At 41.2% G+C, this 22,794-nt stretch overlaps 1 protein-coding gene and 1 long non-coding RNA gene across 7 annotated transcripts in view; one reads left to right on the forward strand and one right to left on the reverse strand.

Moving 5' to 3' along the window:
- The window catches only part of Stk17b (serine/threonine kinase 17b), a 31,903-nt gene extending 22,929 nt beyond the window's left edge, over positions 1-8,974 (forward strand). For all 6 annotated transcript variants that reach the window (XM_042260387.2, XM_076550403.1, XM_042260389.2 and 3 more), the window contains exons 6-8: positions 325-373; positions 1,641-1,820; positions 6,621-8,974. In XM_042260387.2, coding sequence (XP_042116321.1) covers positions 325-373; positions 1,641-1,820; positions 6,621-6,900 — 509 coding nt within the window. In that variant the 3' untranslated portion in view covers positions 6,901-8,974. The remainder of the gene's footprint in view (positions 1-324; positions 374-1,640; positions 1,821-6,620) is intronic.
- A 2,863-nt stretch (positions 8,975-11,837) lies between these two features.
- Positions 11,838-13,722, reverse strand: LOC143268328 (uncharacterized). The gene is made up of 2 exons (XR_013044170.1): positions 12,174-13,722; positions 11,838-12,081 (listed from the first exon to the last, which is right to left on the reverse strand). It is a non-coding gene; the product is annotated as an uncharacterized LOC143268328 (long non-coding RNA).
- Positions 13,723-22,794: the final 9,072 nt, after the last annotated feature.

Raw genomic sequence — 22,794 nt, forward strand, 5'->3', positions numbered from 1 at the left:
AACTGCAGCTGTAATGATCGTGGCTCTTGCCAGTTCGTTTCCTCACAATGGCTTTTCTGAGGTCAGCTTTAATGCACTGGCTCTCCACATGCACAGCTGCTGGCTAGGAGCACAGGAGCGCCTTGGCCCTCTGCCTCTGTCCTCATACCATTTTCACAACATTAGATGTGCTTACTGTATAATCTCAATTAATTAAAACCCCACTAAATTCCTATTGGCATTCTATTACTCTGCCTTCCATAACCAAGTCAAATTGTAATTTAATGCAAGATGATTATTGTGTTTTAAAGTTTGCGTATGTTGAGTCTTAACTTTCTCTTTCAGCTCCAGAAATCCTCAACTATGATCCTATCACCACAGCAACAGATATGTGGTAAGAGTCTATGGATGATCTAAATACCATCTTTCAAAATTGGATAATAGATACTTAGCTTTTTAAAAAAAAAATTTAATAGTAAAAATAAGGCTTTCTTTCAAAGATTTTATTCAAAAGATATCATTGAAGACTTTTACCTGCCTCTTTTTCAGTAAGCTCTTGAGACAGAGGCATAGAAATAGAAACTCCTTTCTCCAGTCACCTCAGTTGAGCAAGAATGAGGCAGCCTCAGCCAGGCGGTGGTGGCGCACACCTTTAATCCCAGCACTTGGGAGGTAGATCTCTGAGTTCAAGGCCAGCCTGGTCTACAGAGCGAGATTCAGGAAGGCGCAAAGCTCCACAGAGAAACCCTGTCTTGGGGGAAAAAAAAAAGAATGAGGCAGCCTCAGTCAGTGACGCATAGTCTGTAGTCAAGTAAAACGCTCAAGAAGCTGGGATGATGTGTCAGTCATAGCTAGACATCAGTCATAGCCAGACGTGATGCTCTGCCTAGCTGTGCAAGTCTAGAAGGGTAAGGCGCAGCAGTGGCTGGGCAGGAAGAGGTCAGATACACAGGAGCTCAGTTTGTAGGGTTCACCTCTAGGGAGTTGTGAGGTTTGCAGATATCTCAGACCTCCCCCCAACCCCCCACCACACCCCGAAAGCAGCACCAGGATTGGCACTGGAACTTCTCCTGTGATAACAGACCGACGGACTTCCTAGGCCAGGCGCAGACTTTAGCCCTATTCTCCAGGCTTTTTGAAACTAATGGGTTTGCAATGACACAGAAGATCTGGTGACTAGTACATGTGTAAAGCATGCTGTGTTGCCTTGTTCTAGCTCCCGACCAGCCTTGACCTCAACATATTTACAGCTTTGAAAATTGTGCTCATCCAGCCTTGTGCTTTGCCCATCTTTCAGACTGAGTTTGCACAAAGCCCTGGTTACATCACTCAGATCATTATTGTGTCATTGGATAGACTTTTACAAATACAGCTGTTTTATGTACCCAACACGTGTCTATGCTGAAGGTTATATAGACTGTAGATAAAATATTTTCAATGGATGATGTTGATGTTGTATGTGTGGACTCCCTGTTCTCTTTGTGAGGCAAATAAAAGTAACATAACTGTTTGAGTTGTTACAGTACAGTAATCTCTAGAATCAACTTAAGCCTTTTTTTTTTAATCTGTGTTAGTTTTGAGGACAGGAACTTGTAGACTATTATTATAAATATTAAGTTAATGTACATTTTAAGTTTCCTTCTCACTTACTTGTTTTTCAGGAATATTGGCATAATAGCATATATGTTGTTAACTCATACATCGCCATTTGTAGGAGAAGATAATCAAGAAACATACCTGAATATTTCTCAAGTTAATGTAGATTATTCAGAAGAAACTTTCTCATCAGTTTCACAACTGGCCACAGACTTCATCCAGAGCCTTCTAGTAAAGAATCCAGAGTAAGTAATGACATTAATTAAATGCTGTTACAAAGCAAATAACATGTACCTACTAAGAAGATACATTCTACACACAAAAATGCAAGTAATATATGTTTTATCCCATTGTTTGAAAACCCTGGTAGGGCGATGTGAAAGCTGAAGGGAACTACTAGGAAAGTGGACGGGGTTCTGGGGAAGAGAGTGAGTAAGAGCTCTCAGGAATAAAAACTGTATTAGGTGCATGCATGGAATTATTATTGCAAAACCATTTGCAAAATTAGAAATGCCAGTAAAATAAAATACATTTAAGTAACAATAAAGGTAATCCTAAAGTTATATAAAAGTATTACACATCTGTTCAGATTTCTGGTAAAGTATATAGAGAGTTGATATGAAAGACAATTAAATAACTAAGCAAAAATCACACAACAGGATATTTAGAATAAAGGTGAGATTTGAGTTAATATTTTCTCAACCAGCTGCTAATCCTTGGCTTACTATGATGGGACTTGAATGTGAATGATTTGTAGTTAAATCATTCTGTTACTTAACAGACACAAATTACTGATTGCCAGATCTTAAAGGATTAGATATCTGCTCATGTGTGAGTTCATTTTTTTATATAAGAATGTTCAAATTTTGATTGCTTAAAAAAAGAAAACCCTGGGCCACAGAGTATCTCTCACCCTGGCATATGCTGAAAATGCAGTGCATCATGGGATTTACTGAAGAAAGGACCCCATGCTAACTCCAGATCCTTAATTATTAGCAGCTTCAAGGCAAGGAGAGACCCAGCTCTTCTTCAAGAAGGCTGGCTTGTGTCCTGGGGGGGCCAGTGGTCTCACTTCTCAGACTTCTGTTAATGGAAATTAATCTCCCGGAGGACTCAGTTTCTTTATTGGAAAGAAGAAAAAATAAAACAAACAACAACAACAGCAAAACACTGGCTTCTGAATGTTTTACTGGATTAATTTGAATCCAAACAACTCTTTCTAGGTATATTTTGGACATGAATACTTATTTCATATAAAGAGTAATATTGTGGTTTCTGTTTACAAGCCATATTTGTTTTCTTAAATAGTCTTTGCCTATAGTCTAAAGATTCTGTACTGAGCACATAAAGACTACACACAAACAAAAGACCAGAAATATCTACCAAATGATTCCTATTTAACCTTTGAGTGTCTAGGTGTTTCTCCTTCTTTTGAATAGTAGAATTTTAAGTCTTAAGCAATTTTAAGACTCAAAGTATTGGGTAAACATCATTGAAGAAGATCTTTTCAAGATTTAGCAGTTACTATTTTTAAAAGCATAAACTAGTGCAGAAAATAAATTCCCAATTCACAGTTCCTCCAGAGGCTTTCTAAATGGAAGGGATTTGATCATTTCACTAACGTTTGTTTGCTTGGCCAGCCCTCGAGCTTGACGAGATTTTCATCTCGTTCTCTGACACCTTACTGTTCAGGATAGGTCAGGGTGAAGGCATCTGCGCTCCAGTTTTCCTTTCAGCTCTCATGAACAGGAGCATCTTCATATGTAAAAGGAATCTCCCTATGAGCAGACATCAGGTGTGGAGGCCGGGAGGAAATGGAAAGCCATTTCCATCACCTTTGTCCAATTCTCTCGATCCTGTGCTTTCGGGTATAATTGAAACAATACAGTATTTTTTTTAAAGATTTATTTATTTATTTATTTATTTATTTATTTATTTTTTTTTTTTGGTTTTTCGAGACAGGGTTTCTCTGTGTAGCTTTGCGCCTTTCCTGGAGCTCACTTGGTAGCCCAGGCTGGCCTCGAACTCACAGAGATCCGCCTGGCTCTGCCTCCCGAGTGCTGGGATTAAAGGCGTGCGCCACCAACGCCCAGCTGATTTATTTATTTATTATGTATACAGAAGAGGGTGCCAGATCTCATTACGGGTGGTTGTGAGCCACCATGTGGTTGCTGGGAATTGAACTCAGATCCTCTGGAAGAGCAGTCGGTGCTCTTAACCTCTGAGCCATCTCTCCAGCCCCCGAAACATACAGTATTTAAGCACTTTGTTTACTAGCACATTCACACATATATTTCAGTTGAACTGACCAGTTTGACTTCAGAAAAAAAAAAATGATTGTCTTAGTTAGGGTTTCTATTGCTTGAAGAGACACCGTGACCATAGCAACTCTTATAAAGAATAACATTTAATTGAGGTGGCGGCTTATAGTTTCAGAGGTTTAATCTATTATCATCATAGTGGGGTGCATGGCAGCTAGGAGTGTGGCGGTGTGCAGGCAGACATGGCACTGGAGAACTCTACATCTTGATCCACAGACAGTAGGAAGTGAACTGAGACACCAGGCGGTATCTTGAGCATATATGAGCCTCCACAGTGACACACTTCCTCCAACAAATCCGCACCTATTCCAACAAGATCACACCTCCTAATAGTACCACTCCCTTTCGGGGCCATTTTTTTTTTTTTTCAAATTACCACAATGTTCCTTAGAAAATAAAGAAAGAGTTTATTGTGTTATAATGGATTTTAAAAATTAAGTGCAATTCCCATTGCTCAGTAACCAATGGCAAGCAATCATAGTCATTGACTAACGTTTTCTCTAAGAAGAGATTTATAGAAACAGCTATTTTTTGTATTGCCTTACACAAATATGAATTTATGGGCTAAGGGTGTAGCTAAATGGTAGAGTTTCCCTCATTCATATGAGGCCCTAGGATTGATCCCCAGCACTGAAAACTAGTATGTATAACAAAGATTAAAGAAGAAAGGTCTAAGTTCAGAAAGTACATCCTGAATACTATAAAAACTTAATTGTTTTCCATAATCTTCTAGAAGATACTGGTATTAGTGCATGTTAGAGGTAATTGAGAGGACACCTAAAACCATGTTTCAAAATACAAAAAACAAATTCCTGCTCTGGACATAATCAACCAAGTTTCTAGAAAGCATTTCCTCAGTGTTCATCAGACCATTGTTTATAACATCAAAATTTTGGAAGCACCAGTAGGGTTCTGGCTAAACAGATTGTGGTATACCAGAATGGAAGAGTGAAAAATAAATAAAATACCTGTCAATTCTGATGTAGAAAGATACTTACGTTGTATGATCTACTTTGAATTAGCCCCTCACTCAGTCGGAGTGGCTATCATCAAGAAATCTGATAGCTTGTGTTGGAAAGGATGTAGGGAAAGAGGAATCTTGTTCATTGCTTGTGAGATTGCAAATTAATACAGTCATTATGCAAAGTAATTTGTAGTACATGACTCAACTATTTCACACCTGGACATAGACCCAGAGGAACGCCATATCCTACCATAGAGCTATTTTGTATACCCATGATTATTGGTGCTTTATTTATGATAACAAGGAAACAGATCAATCTAGATGTTCATCAGTAGATGAATCGATAATGAAAATGTGGTACATATACAAAATGAAATATATCAGTAATAAAGAAAAATCATGAAATTTGTAGGAAAATGGTGCCTCAAACTAGAAGGAGAAAAACCCCTATATTCTCCCTCATGTGGATCGTAGACTATAATAAAGACATGTAAAGATGTAAACAGCGCCAAGTGTAGGTATAGTATAACATTTCGAAAGGAGACCAAGATAGGCTGACCTTAAGTGATGAGGAAGGGCGAATGCAGGCCAGAGGACACATGAGTCATGGAAGAGCATATCAAGCCTATTGTTTTTCTAGTTTCAACTCTGCCACGATTTCTCTCTTTCTCTCTCTCTCTCTCTCTCTCTCTCTCTCTCTCTCTCTCTCTCTCTCTCTCTCTCTCTCTCTCTGTGTGTGTGTGTGTGTGTGTCTGTCTGTCTGTCTCTCTCTCTCTCTCTCTCTCTCTCTCTGTGTGTGTGTGTGTGTGTGTGTGTGTGTGTGTAGGGTAGTGCATACAAATGTAATTGACAATGAAAATGTAAAACCCTAAGTGACCTCCATGGCTTCAGAATGCTCTCTTAACTATGTAGAAGGTCACTGGGACACATAGTTTGTGACTGGGCAAGTGTTTGTTTGAGTGGCTACTTAATCTAGCTGCATGAGATTTTTATTTGTAAGCTCATTACAATAAGATGGTTTTGCTTAATTAAAGTAAAATGGTGCAAAGAAAGCAGATGACAGAAGTGATCCTAGAGAAACTGGAGGAGACAGAATAATTGTACCTTTCACTTCCTTGGAAAGACACTGGAAGGTACAACTGTAGATCAAGGCTCCTCTTGACCGTTAGGCAGGTTTCCATTACCATAACAAGAGAACACAGACCTTCAGCTACAAGCAGGTGAGGCTTCAATCAGGACCTCTCAGTGTGTGCCCCTTGTCTCTGTTGTTTGGGGCTGTGGTGAGATGGCACATGACGGGTGTATGAGGAAGGCAGGTCATGTGATCTCCAGGTTCATCCTCAGTGCTCTAACTGCCTTCAACAGGTTCTGTTTCCTAAAGGTTCCACTACCTTCCAATAATGTCACAGGCTGGTGGCCAAGTCTCTAACATGGGGCCTTTTGGCGTTCAGTATCCAGACTGTAATATGTGACACTGACAGCCTGGGAACATTCGCCTCAAATGCAAATCTCCTTCGTTGATCTGTTAAATGGCAGCCATGGTCCTATTTCTTAAGTTTCTTGTGATTATTCAGTAATATATTGAAGCATGTAAAATAGCCCCTGGTAGATGCCTAAGCAGTTAATAAAAGTTAGCTGTATCTATTCTACTGTTTGGACTTCATGATAAGTGCTCCCTTTGTGTTCATTTTAAAACATAGTTGGAAGATGTCCTCAGCTTGCCTCAAGTGCTCACCTTTCCTTTTCTGTTTTCTGCAAAGGAGAAGACCAACAGCAGAATCCTGCCTTTCTCATTCTTGGCTACAGCAGTGGGACTTGGGAAGCTTGGTTCACCCTGAGGAAACTTCAGGGTCCTCTCACATTCAGGATCATCCCCTCAGGTCCTCCGAAGACAAGACCCCCAAGTCCTGTAATGGAAGCTGTGGAGACCGGGAGGACAAGGAGAATATCCCTGAGGACAGCAGCATGGTTTCTAAAAGATTTCGTTTTGACGACTCCTTGCCCAGCCCCCATGAACTTGTTCCAGATTTGCTGTGTTAGCACTTTTCTGTGACTCATCTGGACTGACTTGGAAATTTGAAATCTTCTCTGGTGTGAGATTGTGTTTTTGGCCTCATATATGATATGTTTATATTACAAATGCACTTTTGCTTAGAAGAACTTAGGGAACAGTTTAAATGCTAGGTTTTTGTTTACCAGCATATCATTTCCTGTCCTGAAATTGTTTTAGAGAAAATATTTAAATATATGACAAAAATGTAAATTGTGCACATAACTTCACATGCAACTGAAAGAATTCAAGTGCAGTTGAACTTATAAAATGTTTTAAATATCAAGAAAAAATGGGTTATATTATGGTTAGTGGAGATTGAACAAAATGAAAACATTGGAATATAGTAGGTTCTCCCTAAGGTGAGCCCTACACCATGACTCTATTGACAAAATTTGTTTGGGGAAATAATGCCAAGTATAAACCACAACATGTACTGAGACATTATTATTAATACTCCCGAGACACAATTGAAAATGCTGCCCAGTTACCAGTAACTTGAAACTATGTAAGATTTCCTTTGTGTGCAGTATGTTCTGTGAGAGGTCCTGTCAACCAGAGCAGAGAGGAAGCAGGGCTGACCCAAGCTGTTTCTCTGCACGTTGAATCAAAGCATGGCATCATTTCCCAATTCAGATGTATTTTTCACACACATGATACATCAGATCTAATAAGGTCTGGAAGATGGATATTCATGGTATGCAAATAAAAGATGTCCTCCTCATCCTCTAGAATTATTAGAGTAGAGAATTGGATAAAACCAAATGTGTTCTAATTTCAGTCAGTTAGGCATATTCATAAAGGGAAATGGTAAGTCCAGGCAGCTTACTTAGTGTTGGGTATCTCCTAAGTCTGAGAATGCAAGCCTGTCATTTAGAGTCCTCCACAAAAGTACCAGAGCATTGGTAGAACTGTTAACACCAGAGTCCTTAGTAAGTAACATAAAGCATGATGGCTTAGGCACTGCTGGAGTTCTTAGGTAAAATTCTTCGTTCGTGAGGAGGCTTGGTATATCAGGGTCCGTGTGTGTGTGTGTGTGTGTGTGTGTGTGTGTGTGTGTGTGTGTGTAACTACGTTCAGTCCTGATTGGAGGAGGCTTGGGGAATGTTCTGGTGATTTCACATTTGTGTCCATCAAAAGGTCTATAATAATGTCGTATTAAGATAACTGGTCAAATGAATATTCTACTATATTAAACTCCATTCCCCCCCCCCAAAAAAAATGAAAACTAAAAAGCCTGAAAACTAATAAATCCACATTGAAGTGGGTTTATTCTAACAGCCTGTAAATTGTCAAAATTGTTAATCAATTCTGAATTCTTTAGATAACTTTACACTATTTTAAATGAGCATCGGGTGTTTGTTTGATAAACATTGCGTTCCTTCTATCTTTGTCATTTTTAAAGGAGAAGTTGTCCCTTGTATATGTGTGAGCATATATGTATGTGTACAGGTGTGTGTATATATGTATAGATAGATACAATAGAGCCTTTAAGCAACCTCACATTAGTATTGTGCTCAACTCAGGTGCCAAAGGAGCCCACTCTTATGGATAATAAAGATGCATTCTCTAGGAAGTCGTCTATTGGCCCAGTAAGCTAAACATTGAAGATGCTACATTTAACTCTTGTGTGGCTAAAACTGAGATGGTGATAAATTAGTGATTGCTTGTGTCTTTTCCACCAGTGTTAATTCAGGTAAAGTCATTAGTTGGTCATTAGGGAAGGTTGTGATTACTTTCCCCAAAGGTGGTATTTTATTATAAAACTTTAAAAAGTATTATGCCAGACCCCAAAAGTAAACATTTGAAATTTTAATTTTAAACCACTTGTTAAAAATCACTTTTAATTGTCTTTCTTTCTCTGAGGAATCCTGAGATAGTTTGCCTGTTCTTCTTAACGGACTACCAAGTTTTAAACTCGCAACACCTATTCTTGAGATGTTGTTTATTGTAAAACAGTAGCTACTGGTTGTACACAGAATATAAAAACGGTCTTTCCATCAAGGTGAATTTAAGTACTTCAAATGTTGAAATGTGGAAATAAATGTCTTTTGAGAGAATTTATTTGAAAGCGCCTTAATTCTTAATCTTCTCTCTGCAAGACCAAAGAACAAGTCTATCAAGAACAGATGATGTATCTCATTGCTTGAGTAGGAATCTGGAGAGCCCGCCCGAGAACCACCGTCCGCAGCTCACACACATCTGAGGATAGCTATTGAAGTGTGATGGTCCATAAGACTCAAGTTGCTGTTTTGGGGAGATCTGGACAAGTAGGATTTTGGAAGAGGTGGTGCATAGTAGGCAATGATTTGTCATTTTAATTACTTCCCCACTGAGTGTACCCAGGTAACAGTGGAATTAGAACCATCCTCGACAAGTCGGCAGCACCAGCTCTGCAGTCAGTAAGGAGAGAAGGTGCTTGTCTTAGGAGTCGGCACTTTTCCTGTGGAAAAGGTCAGCTGAAGCAGGCGTCTGGTGACAGTGTCACTGTGACGCAGCTCCTTCATTTGGGGTGGATTACAGATGGTCCATGGGCTGTAGTTTAACCTACACAGCGTTTGCCAGTCTTGGTACTTTAGAACGGTGTGCTTCTGCTAGCCTGAAACTTGGGATCAATATCCAACTTAGAATCATGTCCTTATTGTTTTGTAAGTGATTAATCTTAAATTTCAAATTATGTTAAAATTATCTGACTTCCAGTGGGGGGGGGGGTGTAGCTGGAGAGTTTCTCTCCAGGTCCCACCAAGCCTCCACAGTCCCATAGCCCAGTTATAAAATAATCACTCAGACTCTTATTATTACTTATAAACTGAATGGCCATGAGTCTTCTTGCTATCTGTTCTTATATCTTAACCCATTTCCATAAATCTATACCTTGCCACATGGCTCATGGCTTACCAGTGTCTTACAACATGCTTCTCCTCACGGTGGCTGGCTGTGTCTCTCCAACTCTGCCTTCCTGTTCCCCCAATTCTCTCTGCTAGTCCCGCCTATACTTCCTGCCTGGCTACTGGCCAATCAGCGTTTTATTTATCAGTCAATCATAGCAACATGTATTTACAGCATACAGGACATCCCACAGCAGGGTGGGGGTCATTACCAATTTATAAATTTACAAAGTTATTTGAGTAATATTGTAAAGCTCACATAAAATTGATTGCCCAGCTATCCTTTCATTGAACAAACATACTGTTTAAAGTATGTAACAAATGTTATGAATATTCTAGATTAAAAACCCAAAGGCTGCTTATTGTCAGCTTAATGGTCCTTGTTGCTAAGAATTGAAAAGTACTTTTATTGATCTGTTTTTCTTTACATTAGCCTTGTGTTGAAAGCATTTGAAAACCTGCTGTTCTCAAAGCCATCCCCGGAAGGCATAGCTTTGACATGGGCATCCTTGAGCTCTCTGCCCAGTACAGCTGTGTTTATTTGGTCCTGTCCACTGGAAAAGCCACACAAGTTTGAAAACAAACAGGCCTGTCCCCTAGAAATAATACTCTATAAGATATCAGTGCATGATAGTGCGGTACCCACTGCATGAAAGGTAAGCGTTGGAGGTCCTACATCTGTGACTGAGGTGGCCTGGACCCCATTATTCATGATGTTAACAGTTACATTCTGTGTAAAGTTTCCACCCTTGCTGAGTTCTGAAGCTTTGCTCCCCAGGAAATGCAAGGGTGTGTTTCTGTAACTTCTGCTTATAACGTTTTTCTTTGGCAGCCAATCTGTATACATACTCACTTATGTGTATCTCTGTTTAAAGACTGTATAATCTATATTGCTGGTTCATTAGCTTTGAACTGGCTGGAAATAGTAGTTTATGCCTGTAATACCAGCACTGGAGAGACAGAGGTAGGAAGGGTCTTCTGCACATTCAAAAACAGCCTGGTCTGTAGTGAGTCCCAGACTAGGTGGGCCACGTAGTGAGACCCTATTTTGTAAAAGCCAAAACAAAAACCTGCGCCTAACATTAATGCTGTACACATGGCTGCAAGTGTGAACTCCTGAATCTTGCTTGTCTAACACTAATTCTCTCCACAAGCCACATCACAGTCCTCTAGGTATAGGGACCAGGCGCACAGCAAGCCACTTCATCCTGTTAAACTGAAATCAGTGAAAGTCTGTGCTTTTTAAAAAGGATATTGCGCCGGGCGGTGGTGGCGCACGCCTTTAATCCCAGCACTTGGGAGGCAGAGGCAGGCGGATCTCTGTGAGTTCGAGGCCAACCTGGGCTACCAAGTGAGTTCCAGGAAAAGGCGCAAAGCTACACAGAGAAACCCTGTCTCGAAAAACCAAAAAAAAAAAAAAAAAAAAAAAAAAAGGATATTGCTTGACAGTATGAAGTTACCTCAGCTGAGAACAAGTTCTGTCAGGTGCATTTTTCTTTGAGAAATTGTCAAAACAAGATCAAGGCAGAAGCCACAAATTATGTTTCTGGCAATTTTAGACTCAGAGCCTTACCTAGGAGACATTCCTTATGTGAACTGTTCTAAACAAAAAGTAGCAGGTGACCAAGACTGTGTGGGCACAGGATAAAGAAGGCCTCTGCTTCCCTTGGAAAGACCTGTCTTGCAGAAAGGAAGGAGGCCTAGTTTGGTGGGAAACGCTTTAACTTTAAATGTTTTAGTTATAACCACTCCCCAAAAAAGAAAACCCATCATGTAAGCTGTCATCTTGATAAAAAGAAATCAAAATGACATTAATGTCAAAGCATCATTGGAAATCTATCCATACTTAGCGTCTTCACTCACAAGAGCTTCAGACATGTAAAATGTGGGGTTCAATTCTTAGCACCAACAAAACAAACAAACAAAAAACAAAAATGCAACCCCACCCCATCCCAACCCCACAAAGAATGAAACAACAGAAGCGAAACCTTTAAGGTTGATTTGTCAGCACTGAAAAAAATAAGACCAGTTTTCTCAGGAACTTTGCAGCCAAACCAGAGTAAAGACAGTTTTATTTAAAGTGCACGAAAGGACTCAAGAGCCAGTCTGTCCTGGCACAGGGGCATCCTTTCAATGCCAGGGCAACATAGGCAGTGGTCCAGGAGCCGGATGCTGGAGGAAGACCATCAGGCCAATCAAAGAGCAGGGAGCCTCCAGGATGCGAACTCGGCTTGGTTTCCCTTTGATTCTGTAAATGCCCACGAAGCACCAGGATTGTTGCTTCTGGAGAAACAAATTTAAGCAAGTAGATGAATAATGAGGTCAACTGTACATGATAAACTATAAACTGTGCTGAGAAAAATGGTGTGCGGAACCTGGCAATTCAGTCTGTGGTAAGAAGAAATTTCCGTACAGGGATACTTGGAAATTACATGGCTGGCCTTGCGGTGTTCAGGCTTCATTGTCTTGTCCTGGAACATAAGCACTTTCAAACTTTTCTTTTTAGCTCAGATTTTCCTCCTGGTCCTTAAATCATGTGTATCATTTCTGTTGGGTATAATCTAAGCATTCTCAAATTGACATATATTTAAACAAAATCATATCTTTTCCCCCTCGGTATCACCTCCACCTTTAGGTCCTTGGCTGTGTCTTTCCTTGGTTACCCATATATCACAACTGGAATCTCTAGGAGTCGATTCTATTTTTGTATTTCCTTATTGCACCCCTTTCAATTAGCCATTAACTTATAATTCATGTCTCCCTACTGCATCATGTAATCATCTCTTGATGCTTACCGTTCAGACTCCCAACACTGTCTTCTGACCTCCCTGGGCACCTGCACATGAGTTTGCATTCTAGCACATAGACACACTCACAAGGTCACAGAAGTAGAAATTTTAAAAATCTTTTACAGGCCAGTTGTTAAATATTGCAGGTTTCATAAGCGAGACGGTTTCTACTATAACTACTGAGCTATCAGTACAAATGCAGCTATCAACAATGTGAACTATGTTTCCAATAAAACTGCATTAAGACAGACAGAGCATTTAGTCAATCCCAATCTAGATGTTCATTGCAATGGTGTTTTACTTAGTCTTCTAGCTCTAATGTGGTTAAGATGTGAGGAGAGGCCAAAAAGAGACAGGGTTGGGGCTGAAGAGATGACTCAGCAGTTAGGAGCAGTTACTGTCCTTGCAGAGAGCCAGAACCCACATCAGGTTTCTCATAGTGGCCTCTAACTCCAGTTTCAGGTGATCCAATGCCCTCTGGCTTCTGCAGATACACATGGTGCACATAAACTCACATAGCACACATACATACACATAAATATAATTTTATGAAAGGGCATAGTCATGTCAGCAGCCAAGGAACAAAATGACTCCTCTGTGTTGACTTTGTCCAACAAGTGGACCTCTAGGAAGAAGATGAGCAAACAATCATTGGACCTAACAATTTCAATACAATGGAAAGTTTACAAGGAATCGAAGAGGGAGAATGTAGTGGTATAGGTTATTTTCCTGAGAAATCTGGAGGAGAATAAAAGTTGGAAGTGTTTAACCAATGCTACGAGGATGGAGGGGGCTTGAGGAATGTTTATGGGCGAGGGGAGTCTACTTGCTGTAAGCAGCAAATATTTGTGATTGTAAGATGTTTGGTGATTAAAACGTGCCAGCAAAAATGATGACACCATGATCACAAGTAGAGGTGTCAGGCTTGATAGAACAATGTTTTCCAGAGATAGAAACAGCGTAGAGAAGTTAGAGCACGATGTAACCTGAAGGGTGAAAGGTCAGCAAAATGTGGGCAACAGAAGAATTCTTTTTAAACCATGTTTTGTTATTTCAGACAGTTTTTAAATTTAAATGTATTTTGAACATATTCTTGTCTCCCAAGTCCCTCCAAGTCCTCCTCTCCCCCTTCTTATCCACCCAACTTTGTTCTTTCTCAAAAAAACAAAAACACAGAACAACAAATCCCCCCAAGCCAAGAAAACAAAATCACACCCCAAAAGAAAACGAAGAGCAAAACAAACAAACAAACAAACAAACAAACAACAACAAAAATAAAATCCCACCAAACTGTAACCAAATAAAAGTAAACACACAAAAAACCCTGTGGAGTCCATTCTTTATTGGTCCACTGCTCCTGAACATGAGGCCTGTCCTGGAGTGACTCATGGACCCCTGGTCACTCTATTGGAGAAAACTGATTTTCCCTCTCCCAACAGGTGTGACAGTTCAGTTGTTAACCTTTACCCTAGTGTCTAGGTTCTCATGGATTCGTTTATTCATTTTATTTTTTCTAAAAAAATAAAATTTTTTAAAAATATGACATAAAACATACTATCACATCTAAATTGGACAGGACAAACCACCAGAATGGCCCAGGAATGCTTGAGTGGTGTTATCAAATTTATGGTCTACCATAAGTACTGAACATCTTTGTGTGTGATTCAATGGCTTATTGTGTAGAGTGTGCCTATGCCATCTTCATAGTGCAAATTTATGATGTCTGCCAGTATTTTTCCCTTTCATATTATTACTTCTGCATTCTAGAGGGGAGGTCACTGATGTCTCCCATTGGAACTTCTATTTGCAAATTTCTGAGCATGTTGAGGGAAAGGCCTTTTAAATGTGGGAAAGGAAATGAGAGATGTTTGCATTTTAGAGTGAGACCTTGCCTAGTTCCCTAATCTAAGTTGAGAAAAATCTCAGGACTTTGTAGACAGTGATCTGTTGGGAGGTTCCAAGGCTAAAGCAGGCCCCAAAGGGTTACGTGGTATAGCTATACTTTTTTGATTGAGGAACACAAGGCATTAAAAAAAGAGTGCTGATCTAGGAAGTGTCAGGGAGTCATATTGTGCATTCCCTTTAGTGTGGAAAGGCCTCGTGAATGGAACTTTGGTATTATAGGAAAAAAATGCAACCTTGTCCAACAACCCAGAAGCCACCACCGTGAGGCCACAGTGCAAGTCGTTAAAGGTGAACATTGTCCCGAACACTGTCCTATGCTCTCCTGTCGGCCAGAGTCAAGTCCTTCCTCCTTTTCCTCCAGCACAGGGGCTGTTCCAGCTCTTCTGGAATGGAAGATGAACTGGAAATCCATTGGGTGGTTTTTGGTTTATCGAGAAAAGCCATAAATAGTACTGACTGTCCCCGACAGCTCACGTGTGGACGATTTCCGTCATCCTGTAACTAAGAGAGGAGGGACCAAGAAACCCTGGAGGTGCTGGTGCTGACAGAATTGGTCCCCTGAAGCCACGGCAGGGACGGAAGCTGCCATCTCTTTGACTTTTCGATGTGTGATAGATATAAAGCCCCGTAAATAAAGTTAAACCGCTTCTGTCAAGGCGTTCTGACATTAGCAGTTGAGAGGACTTTAATTTACACAGTCTGTTTCCTGAACTCTCATTCCTCTTAGCGGGGCAGAAGTGTGTGACAAAGCATTCTGCTCCCATGTGCATTTTGCAAACACACATTTTCCTGTATGGCTACTGCTGTCTTTCTCAGGGGCTTTCCTTTGCCCTGGCAATCCCCAAGTCAGACATCTAATGCATACTGTGTTTCAATAATTACTTTGACATAACTAACGTTTCTTTGCATATTATCCTTGGGTACTTAACATGGAACATAGCACTCAATGGCAAAGCAATGTGGTTCAACGGTATTCAAAATCTAGCTTCTCCAGGGGTGGGATTCAAATTGTTTTGAAAGAGCCAAATCATTTCCGGCTGTCCATCAGTTACTTCTCTTGTTGCCATGACAAAATACCGGACAAGCAACGTAAGGGAGGAAGAGTCTGTTTGGGCTTTACGGTTCATCTAGGTGGCAGAGGCAGGGTGACGGGGCATGAGCCTGCACGGCGTAGTTCAGCCACGGTTAGAAAGCGGAGGTCGGACAGGAAGCGAGGACAGGCTGAGAGCCCTCGAAGACCATCCTCGCTTCTTACAACAGCCTTCCAGAACTGCCTGGGACCCGAGTGTCCAAACACGCGAGCCTCAGGAGAGCCACGAACCCGCAGTGTAGGAAAGGAATGTGACGGCAGGCCCTTGACCTGAGAAACACCACTTTCAACCGCTCTCTGTAGCTCTGTGAGCTTCAGTGTGTGCATCTTGGGAATCAGGAGCAGATTCCGGCGCGATGTGCACCGGTTCTCACGCTCCCTCGGTATGCCACAGATGGTTCCTACAGAGAAAGCCAGGGCGGTGGAGGTTGCTCAAGACTCAACCTAACCATGCCTGGGCTTCCAGAACTTTCACTTCCGTTGCCTCTCTACCACCAGCACCGTACTTCTTTGTGGTATTCCCTATAACTCAAAATGAAGGTCTTTCTATATCTGTGTTCTTGGCAAGCACAGTTTCTGACAGCAGAAAACCTCCAACCTCTTCCTCTGTGGTTTTCTTACATATGTGTACATCCTTACGTCCATTCATTTCTATCTTCTTACACGGAAATACATAAGGTTTTCTTAGTAGGAAGTAAATCAGTCTTCCACCTTGATGAAAGTATAAACGTCTTCCCCTTAGGATGCATTACTAAAAAAGACCAAAAAACAAAAACCTTCAAAAACAGCTCCAATGGGGACAAGAAGCATAATCATAGCCAGAATCAAATGAATAGCCCCCATGTGTAGGCCTAGGCCAGCCTATATTGTAGTCCACCCTTACAATAAGCAAAAAAACAGGGGGGAGGGGATTATTTTATAATTAGTTCAGAGGATTCCACCCTCCGTGGTTCACCACTGGAATTTAAATTTAGTGATTATAATACCCCTTTGAAAGACCAAAGGAAAGATAGATGCTAATTATCCTGATACCTCTAGCCAGATTGTAAAATGAAACCGGGTCACCAACCACACAGTTGCAAGTGGACGATCGGCCCAGGTACGTGGAATGACAAACAAATGCTTCCCAAATATATTGGTGGCCCTGTAAGACAGAGTCACTGAACAAACAAGACCACAGATTCCGTCCTGAAATGTATACCCCAGCCCTATTCTGTCCTGTAATGTATACCCCAGCCCTGCACTCTGGAAACCAATAATCGGGCCTCTTGATTTTCTGTGGTTTCACCCTTGAAACCCAGGTTATTTTATACCTAGATTTCATAATTTGTCTAACCGAATAAAACTGTTTAAATTGTCTTGCTCCGAGTCAAATTTTACGGGTGAAATATGATGGTTTATTTCTCCCTTTGAAATCAGTTGTTAGCCCGATGTAATTGGAACGTGATTAGGTTTTAAACTGAGACGTGCACAAAAAGGCCTCTGAAGTAAATGAATATTTAAGGAATCGCAGACTAAAGACCATTGAAAACAAGTTTAAAGGGAGAGAAAGCGCCTGGCCGTTCACCGAGAGGCCTTCTTGGCTGCGGTAACCTGTGTGAACATCAGCTACTCCTTTCTCTGGCGGAAGAGCAGTCGTCAGCTGTTCGCTCCTTGGATTCGTTCTGGTCCTGATTCATTTAACACTGATGATTAAGCACGGAACACCACAAATGCCCTGTCTCCTTTCTCCCCAGAAGCTGAGTGACTCCACTGGCCGATGGCTGGGACTTCGAGGTTACTAAATTTGTTAGAGATTTAATGACTTTGGCTCGGCTCCAGTATTCCTGAACAAACATGGCGAACAGCCCCACAACATTGGGTCTAAGCAGTCAGCCTCATTTTGAACTCTTCACTGAGTGTGTTGTCACGGAATGGGTGTCTGTATGTCTATGTAGACAGTACTGCCTGTGGATGTATCTGTGTCCGGAGATAAGTGATGCATGAAGAAGAAAGAGTGGAGTGTGTTGGAGGACCTTCCGGGTGTCCTGATTACAGTTGGACCTTTTTTATTTGCTTGTTTTTTCTATATTTGGCTCTTTTATTCATGCTGTTTCGTGTACTTTCGTGATCAGCCGGCAAATCAAATGCTGTGACCGTGACCCTGTGTGTGAGCAGGGAAGCAGGTCCCAGACAGTTAGGCACCCTTGTAAAGTTCTCCAATTACCATGTGCTGGGACCGGTGTTCAGGTCCCCTGACTTCCAACGCCTGCCTTGCTGACGTCCCTCCCTCCCCAGTTCTCTTCCTGCCTGCCTTGGAAGTCTCCTCAATGAGTTTTGAAAAGACATCTCTCATGCAGTCTTTGCCCTTTCTGCCTTACCAAAAATAGAACTGAGTTTTCCAGGGACAATTTGAAAGCTAGAGAAAGTGACTGGAACCTGATCATTCTTTGAAAATGGATTAAAATTTTAATGTTTGCATGATTAACTGAAAATATATCACCAAGTCAATGAAATGTATAGTGCAGTATTCTAAATTGCAGTATCTGTTGCAGTACCCAGTGTGGTAGGTGCTAAGCAGAGATGTGAACAGTTCACTGTCCTGCGCCATTTACACTGTACACAGAGAGCTGTTGCACTGAGGACTTGTGTCCATTTACTATTTGCTACACTTGATTCAGAAATAGGTCAGTGTTGGTCTCTTTAATCTCCATGTCTGAGAAATATCTGATAAGCATAGTTCTCACTGGCAGACCTACTTCAGGAAGGACGATCAGCATTTGCTCCCAGGCAAGAAATGCCTGACTCATCCAACCAATTGAGAGTCTCCAGAAGGAGGTGAGAGGGAGCAGAGCAGTGTGGGCGGGGGATTGGGTTAACAAGCTTAGCTTTTCCCTCAGGGCCATGAGCTCCTCTTCAAAGAGTTTTAAGGTCGAGTGTGACATAATCATATTTCATGTTTCAAGGATCTTCCTTTGGGTGTGGCGTGGAGGATGGGTCGAGAAGGATTGGATCTAAGAGATGCCATCTAGGAACAGGGTTCCACACATCCAGGCAAAAGGATGGGGGTGGGACCGAGATAAATGGGGGGACTCCAACAAAACCTGAGAGAGTGAACTGATGGAGTCTCCCGATTATTTGGGTGTGCCCCATGGGGGAACGTGTCTTATAAGGATCCTGTCCAAGGTTTCATTTTTTAAGTGAATTTGCATGGTTGCCAATTTGGGTAACACAGAGACCGTGGATGGAGGAACAGGTTATCCTCAAGACAGTTCAGTTTGCCTTGCATTGTTGGAATGCTGGTTTTAAAAAAAGAAGGTCTGGTGAGCATGAGAGCATGAATACAGGTGTCGTCTGCCACTGCCAGAGAACAGGGCGATGAGCTCAGATTAAGGCAGAAGGAAGCCGAGCGAGTGCAAAACACCTTCCACAATTCAGTCCTGCACGTCTCTCCTAGACTCTTCCTTAAGATCCCACATGCGAGGAGAGAGATAAGAAAAGATGGAAGGAAGTGACTGGAGGAAGAGTGAAAGGGTGAAGAACCCGTTTTCAGGGAACATCCGCCATTCCTATCCAGAGAGGAAAAGCTACTTCTCTGGGTAGGTGGGCGCACCCTGACATTTAAAGGCTGCTGGTACATCTAGGGTCTCTGCTGCCATCCATGGGACCTTCCCTATCCATGTAAGTCCTAGTATCCAGTTCTTTCTTTGTTATGAAAATCCCTTGCTGGACTAACTGGGATATGCTCATATAAAAGTGGAAGTGACTAAGTGTAAACTATCCCCAGAAACAGGTGAGCTTTCCCCCAAAATGGCCACAGAAACGTTTGCGATCTCTCACGCTCCTCTCACAGTCTGACCTTTCATTCACTCTCCAACCCCTCCCCCATTTCTGTCACGTCACTGCACAAACAGGCAATGTGTGTGAGCTGTCAAAATACAAGTGACAAGAAGTGCCAACTACATCAAGCTGACAGGGGGAATTTTCCCCCCTCAGGAAGGCTAGGAATGGGAACAACTGTACACACGAGCATTGTACAGGGCTATCCTCTGAGCCAAACAACTACTCTCTTGGGGAGTTCAGCTGTGCCCACTGGCTTGTTTTGGTCACTTACATGCCCTCACAGATGGGCAGGGAGGATCGTGATCCCCTCTCTCTACAACCCGTTATATACCATACTGTCTTGATTAGCTGAGGTCTTGGAGAGGCTAGAGAACAGAAGACGAGGAATGGACCCTTTGTAGGAGGCTATAGGAAGGTTAGTGCCTGTGCTGGTAAAGACATTTTGCTGTGGCTGTTCGTGGATAACATCCACACCCAGTAACCTCTCACCTATACTCTGTAAGGAACCCCAATAAGCTCACTGGTTCCCCGGAGTGAACTTAGGTAGAAATGTGCCTCGGTTTGTCTTTGGAGCCTTGGGAGGAGGGGAAGATGCTCTTTATGTCTCTCCCTGGGGGGAAAATGTATCAAATGATGAAACTTGTAGAATTATTAACCAATTTGTTATAATACACCTTAACCTTTGGATGTAGATAAACCTCGTTCTAGCCTCTAAACAGGGTTACTCTGTATTAGCTCTGAACCTACAGTAAAAGCCAGTGAGTTAAAATTTCTGACAATGGTTCCCTAGCTTGCCTCAATGTAAACCCATTGCCCAAATGCTAGGCATGTATGAGTCCACGGTCTGAAACTCTACCTGGAAATGGCAGCAGTAGTAATATTGCTAGAATATGGTATTCCTGTTATTACACAGCATAATGTACTACTTATAGGTCTTTGACTTTGTGTTTGTTTATGTTGTATGCACATATTCATGTGTGTGCATATATGAAAATGAGCCTGTAAATGTAAGTGCCTGAGACTGACATCAGGGGTATTCCTAGGTCACTGTCCACCTCATTCATTGAGGTGGAGTCTCTCAACTTAATCCAGAGCTAACCCACAGCAGCTAGTCTGACTGGCTAGCTTGCTAAGGGAATACTGCCTCACCTTCCCTGTAATGGAATCACAGGCAGGCCACCACACCCACTCAGTGCAAATGTGGGCCCTGAGGAGTCTGGATTCCTATCAAATATTCCTCCTTATTTTATGAGACAAAGTCTCTCCCTGAACTTGAAGTTGGAGATTTGGCCAGACTGACTGGCCAGTGAAGTCCAAGACCCAGGCCAGAGCTGGGGTAACTAGCTGCCATACTGGAGCTGGATGTGGTTGCTGGGAGACTGACTCAGGTCCTCACTGATGCTTACTGAAGGCATTTCTTCTCGGCTCAAAATTAAAGTTTTATAGAGGTATAATTCACACATTTTTAAATTGATCCACTTAAAGATTTAAAGTTTATGTCAATATTTTTATTTACTGGTTTATGTAACAAATGCCAGTAATTCCAGAACATTACATCATCCTCAATGAGAAATCCAGCATTTGCTAACAAACACATTTCCTGTAAACCTCCTCATCCTGTGAGAACCACTACTCCGTCTTCTGTCACAGTGGAGCGGCCCATTCTAGACACTTCATGTAAATGGAATCCTAGAAAGGTCTTCTGTGACTGGCTTCTTACACTTAGCATTTTAAAATTTATAAATCTTGTATCATAAATCGGTATTTGCTTTCCTTTTTCTTGCTAAATAATATTCTCTCTATATACAGATATATCATTTTATTTATCATTAGTTGTTTGATGTTTGACTCATTTCTACATTTTGGCTAAAAATAAGTCCTGATAATCAGCGACATTTACATACAAGTTTTTGTGGGAATATATGATCTCATTTTTTTGGTCATATACACAGAAGAAGTGCCAGGTATTAATGGTAACCAGCTGTTTTCTGGTTAGCATCTGCACTACCAGTAAACCTACAGATTTAATGTTCTTCTCTGCCTTTGTGACTGTCTGTGGTATGTATATGTGGTGTGTGTGTGTGTGTGTGTGTGTGTGTGTGTGTATGTGTGTGTGTACCCCCTAGTGGGAGACAGTGACATCTCTGCATAGCTTTTATGTGTCCTTTTTTTTTTTTTTTGGTTTTTTCGAGACAGGGTTTCTCTGTGTAGCTTTGCGCCTTTCCTGGAGCTCACTTGGTAGCCCAGGCTGGCCTCGAACTCACAGAGATCCGCCTGTCTCTGCCTCCCGAGTGCTGGGATTAAAGGCGTGCGCCACCACGCCCGGCTTATGTGTCCTTTTATGATGTCTTATGATCTTGAAATTTTTTTCATGTGCTTCTTGACATTTGTATATAACCTTTGGAGAAATGACTTCAAATATTTTTGCAAAATTTAAAATGGAACAGTTTTCCTTTCTATATACAATTTTTGGGACCTTCATCAAGGAAAATAAATATTAGATAAATGAAGATAATCTGATTTGGACACAAAGAAAAATGTATGTATACATACATACATACATATATATACATACATATGTATTTATATACATACACACATATATATAGACATATATATATGTAAGCTTGAAGTGTTTACCTAATTATTCTTTATCAATAAAGATTCAGGGGTCAGATACTGGGGTAAGAACCCAAATGATCAAAGAAGTGGCAGAAAAATGACTAGTGAGACCTCCACTCTCTCTCTCTTCTTAATGAAAAAGGGCCAATAATCTTTCTAAGCCCCTCCCTACTACTTCCTGTGTTTCTCTATATGTCCTCAGTTCTCCAGAACCTCTAAGGCTAATTTTGGCCAGCTAGTAGCTAGCTTCACCCTCTGATTCAAAGCAAACTTTATTGGCAGTCTCAGCAGTGTCAGAGTGTGAGCAAAATATCTCACAACATTTCCTCCTTTATGTCTAAATAAAAAAGGAAGGTTTTAATTCTAACATAGTAGAACTATATACAACAAGAACAACTATCAGGTAAGAATTAAACTCACAGTGTCCAGCCCATTTGCATTTGGCAAATTCAGAGAAAACACTTCATTATCTATCCTATCTTGGTGAGTCCAAACTAATTCACTTTATAGTCTAACTTGTATTACCAACCCCAAACTATCTTTTTAGACCTCAAAACATTTTCTTAGATCAACAGTTTGAACTTTTATGTCTCTCAACCTTATCTACTTTATACCTTTTTTGTGAGTTTCTTTTCTGAATTAGGTAACACAGAAAACTGTAATTATAACTCTCTTGTCTTTAGCTCCATCAGAGACCCAAGAAGGATAGATTATTACCTGAGTAAACAGCAAGTGTAGAGCAACCAACTTCCAAAAGTATAGAAATGT

The sequence above is a fragment of the Peromyscus maniculatus genome, chromosome 13 (assembly GCF_049852395.1).
Source record: "Peromyscus maniculatus bairdii isolate BWxNUB_F1_BW_parent chromosome 13, HU_Pman_BW_mat_3.1, whole genome shotgun sequence".
Taxonomy (NCBI): Eukaryota; Metazoa; Chordata; class Mammalia; order Rodentia; family Cricetidae; genus Peromyscus; species Peromyscus maniculatus.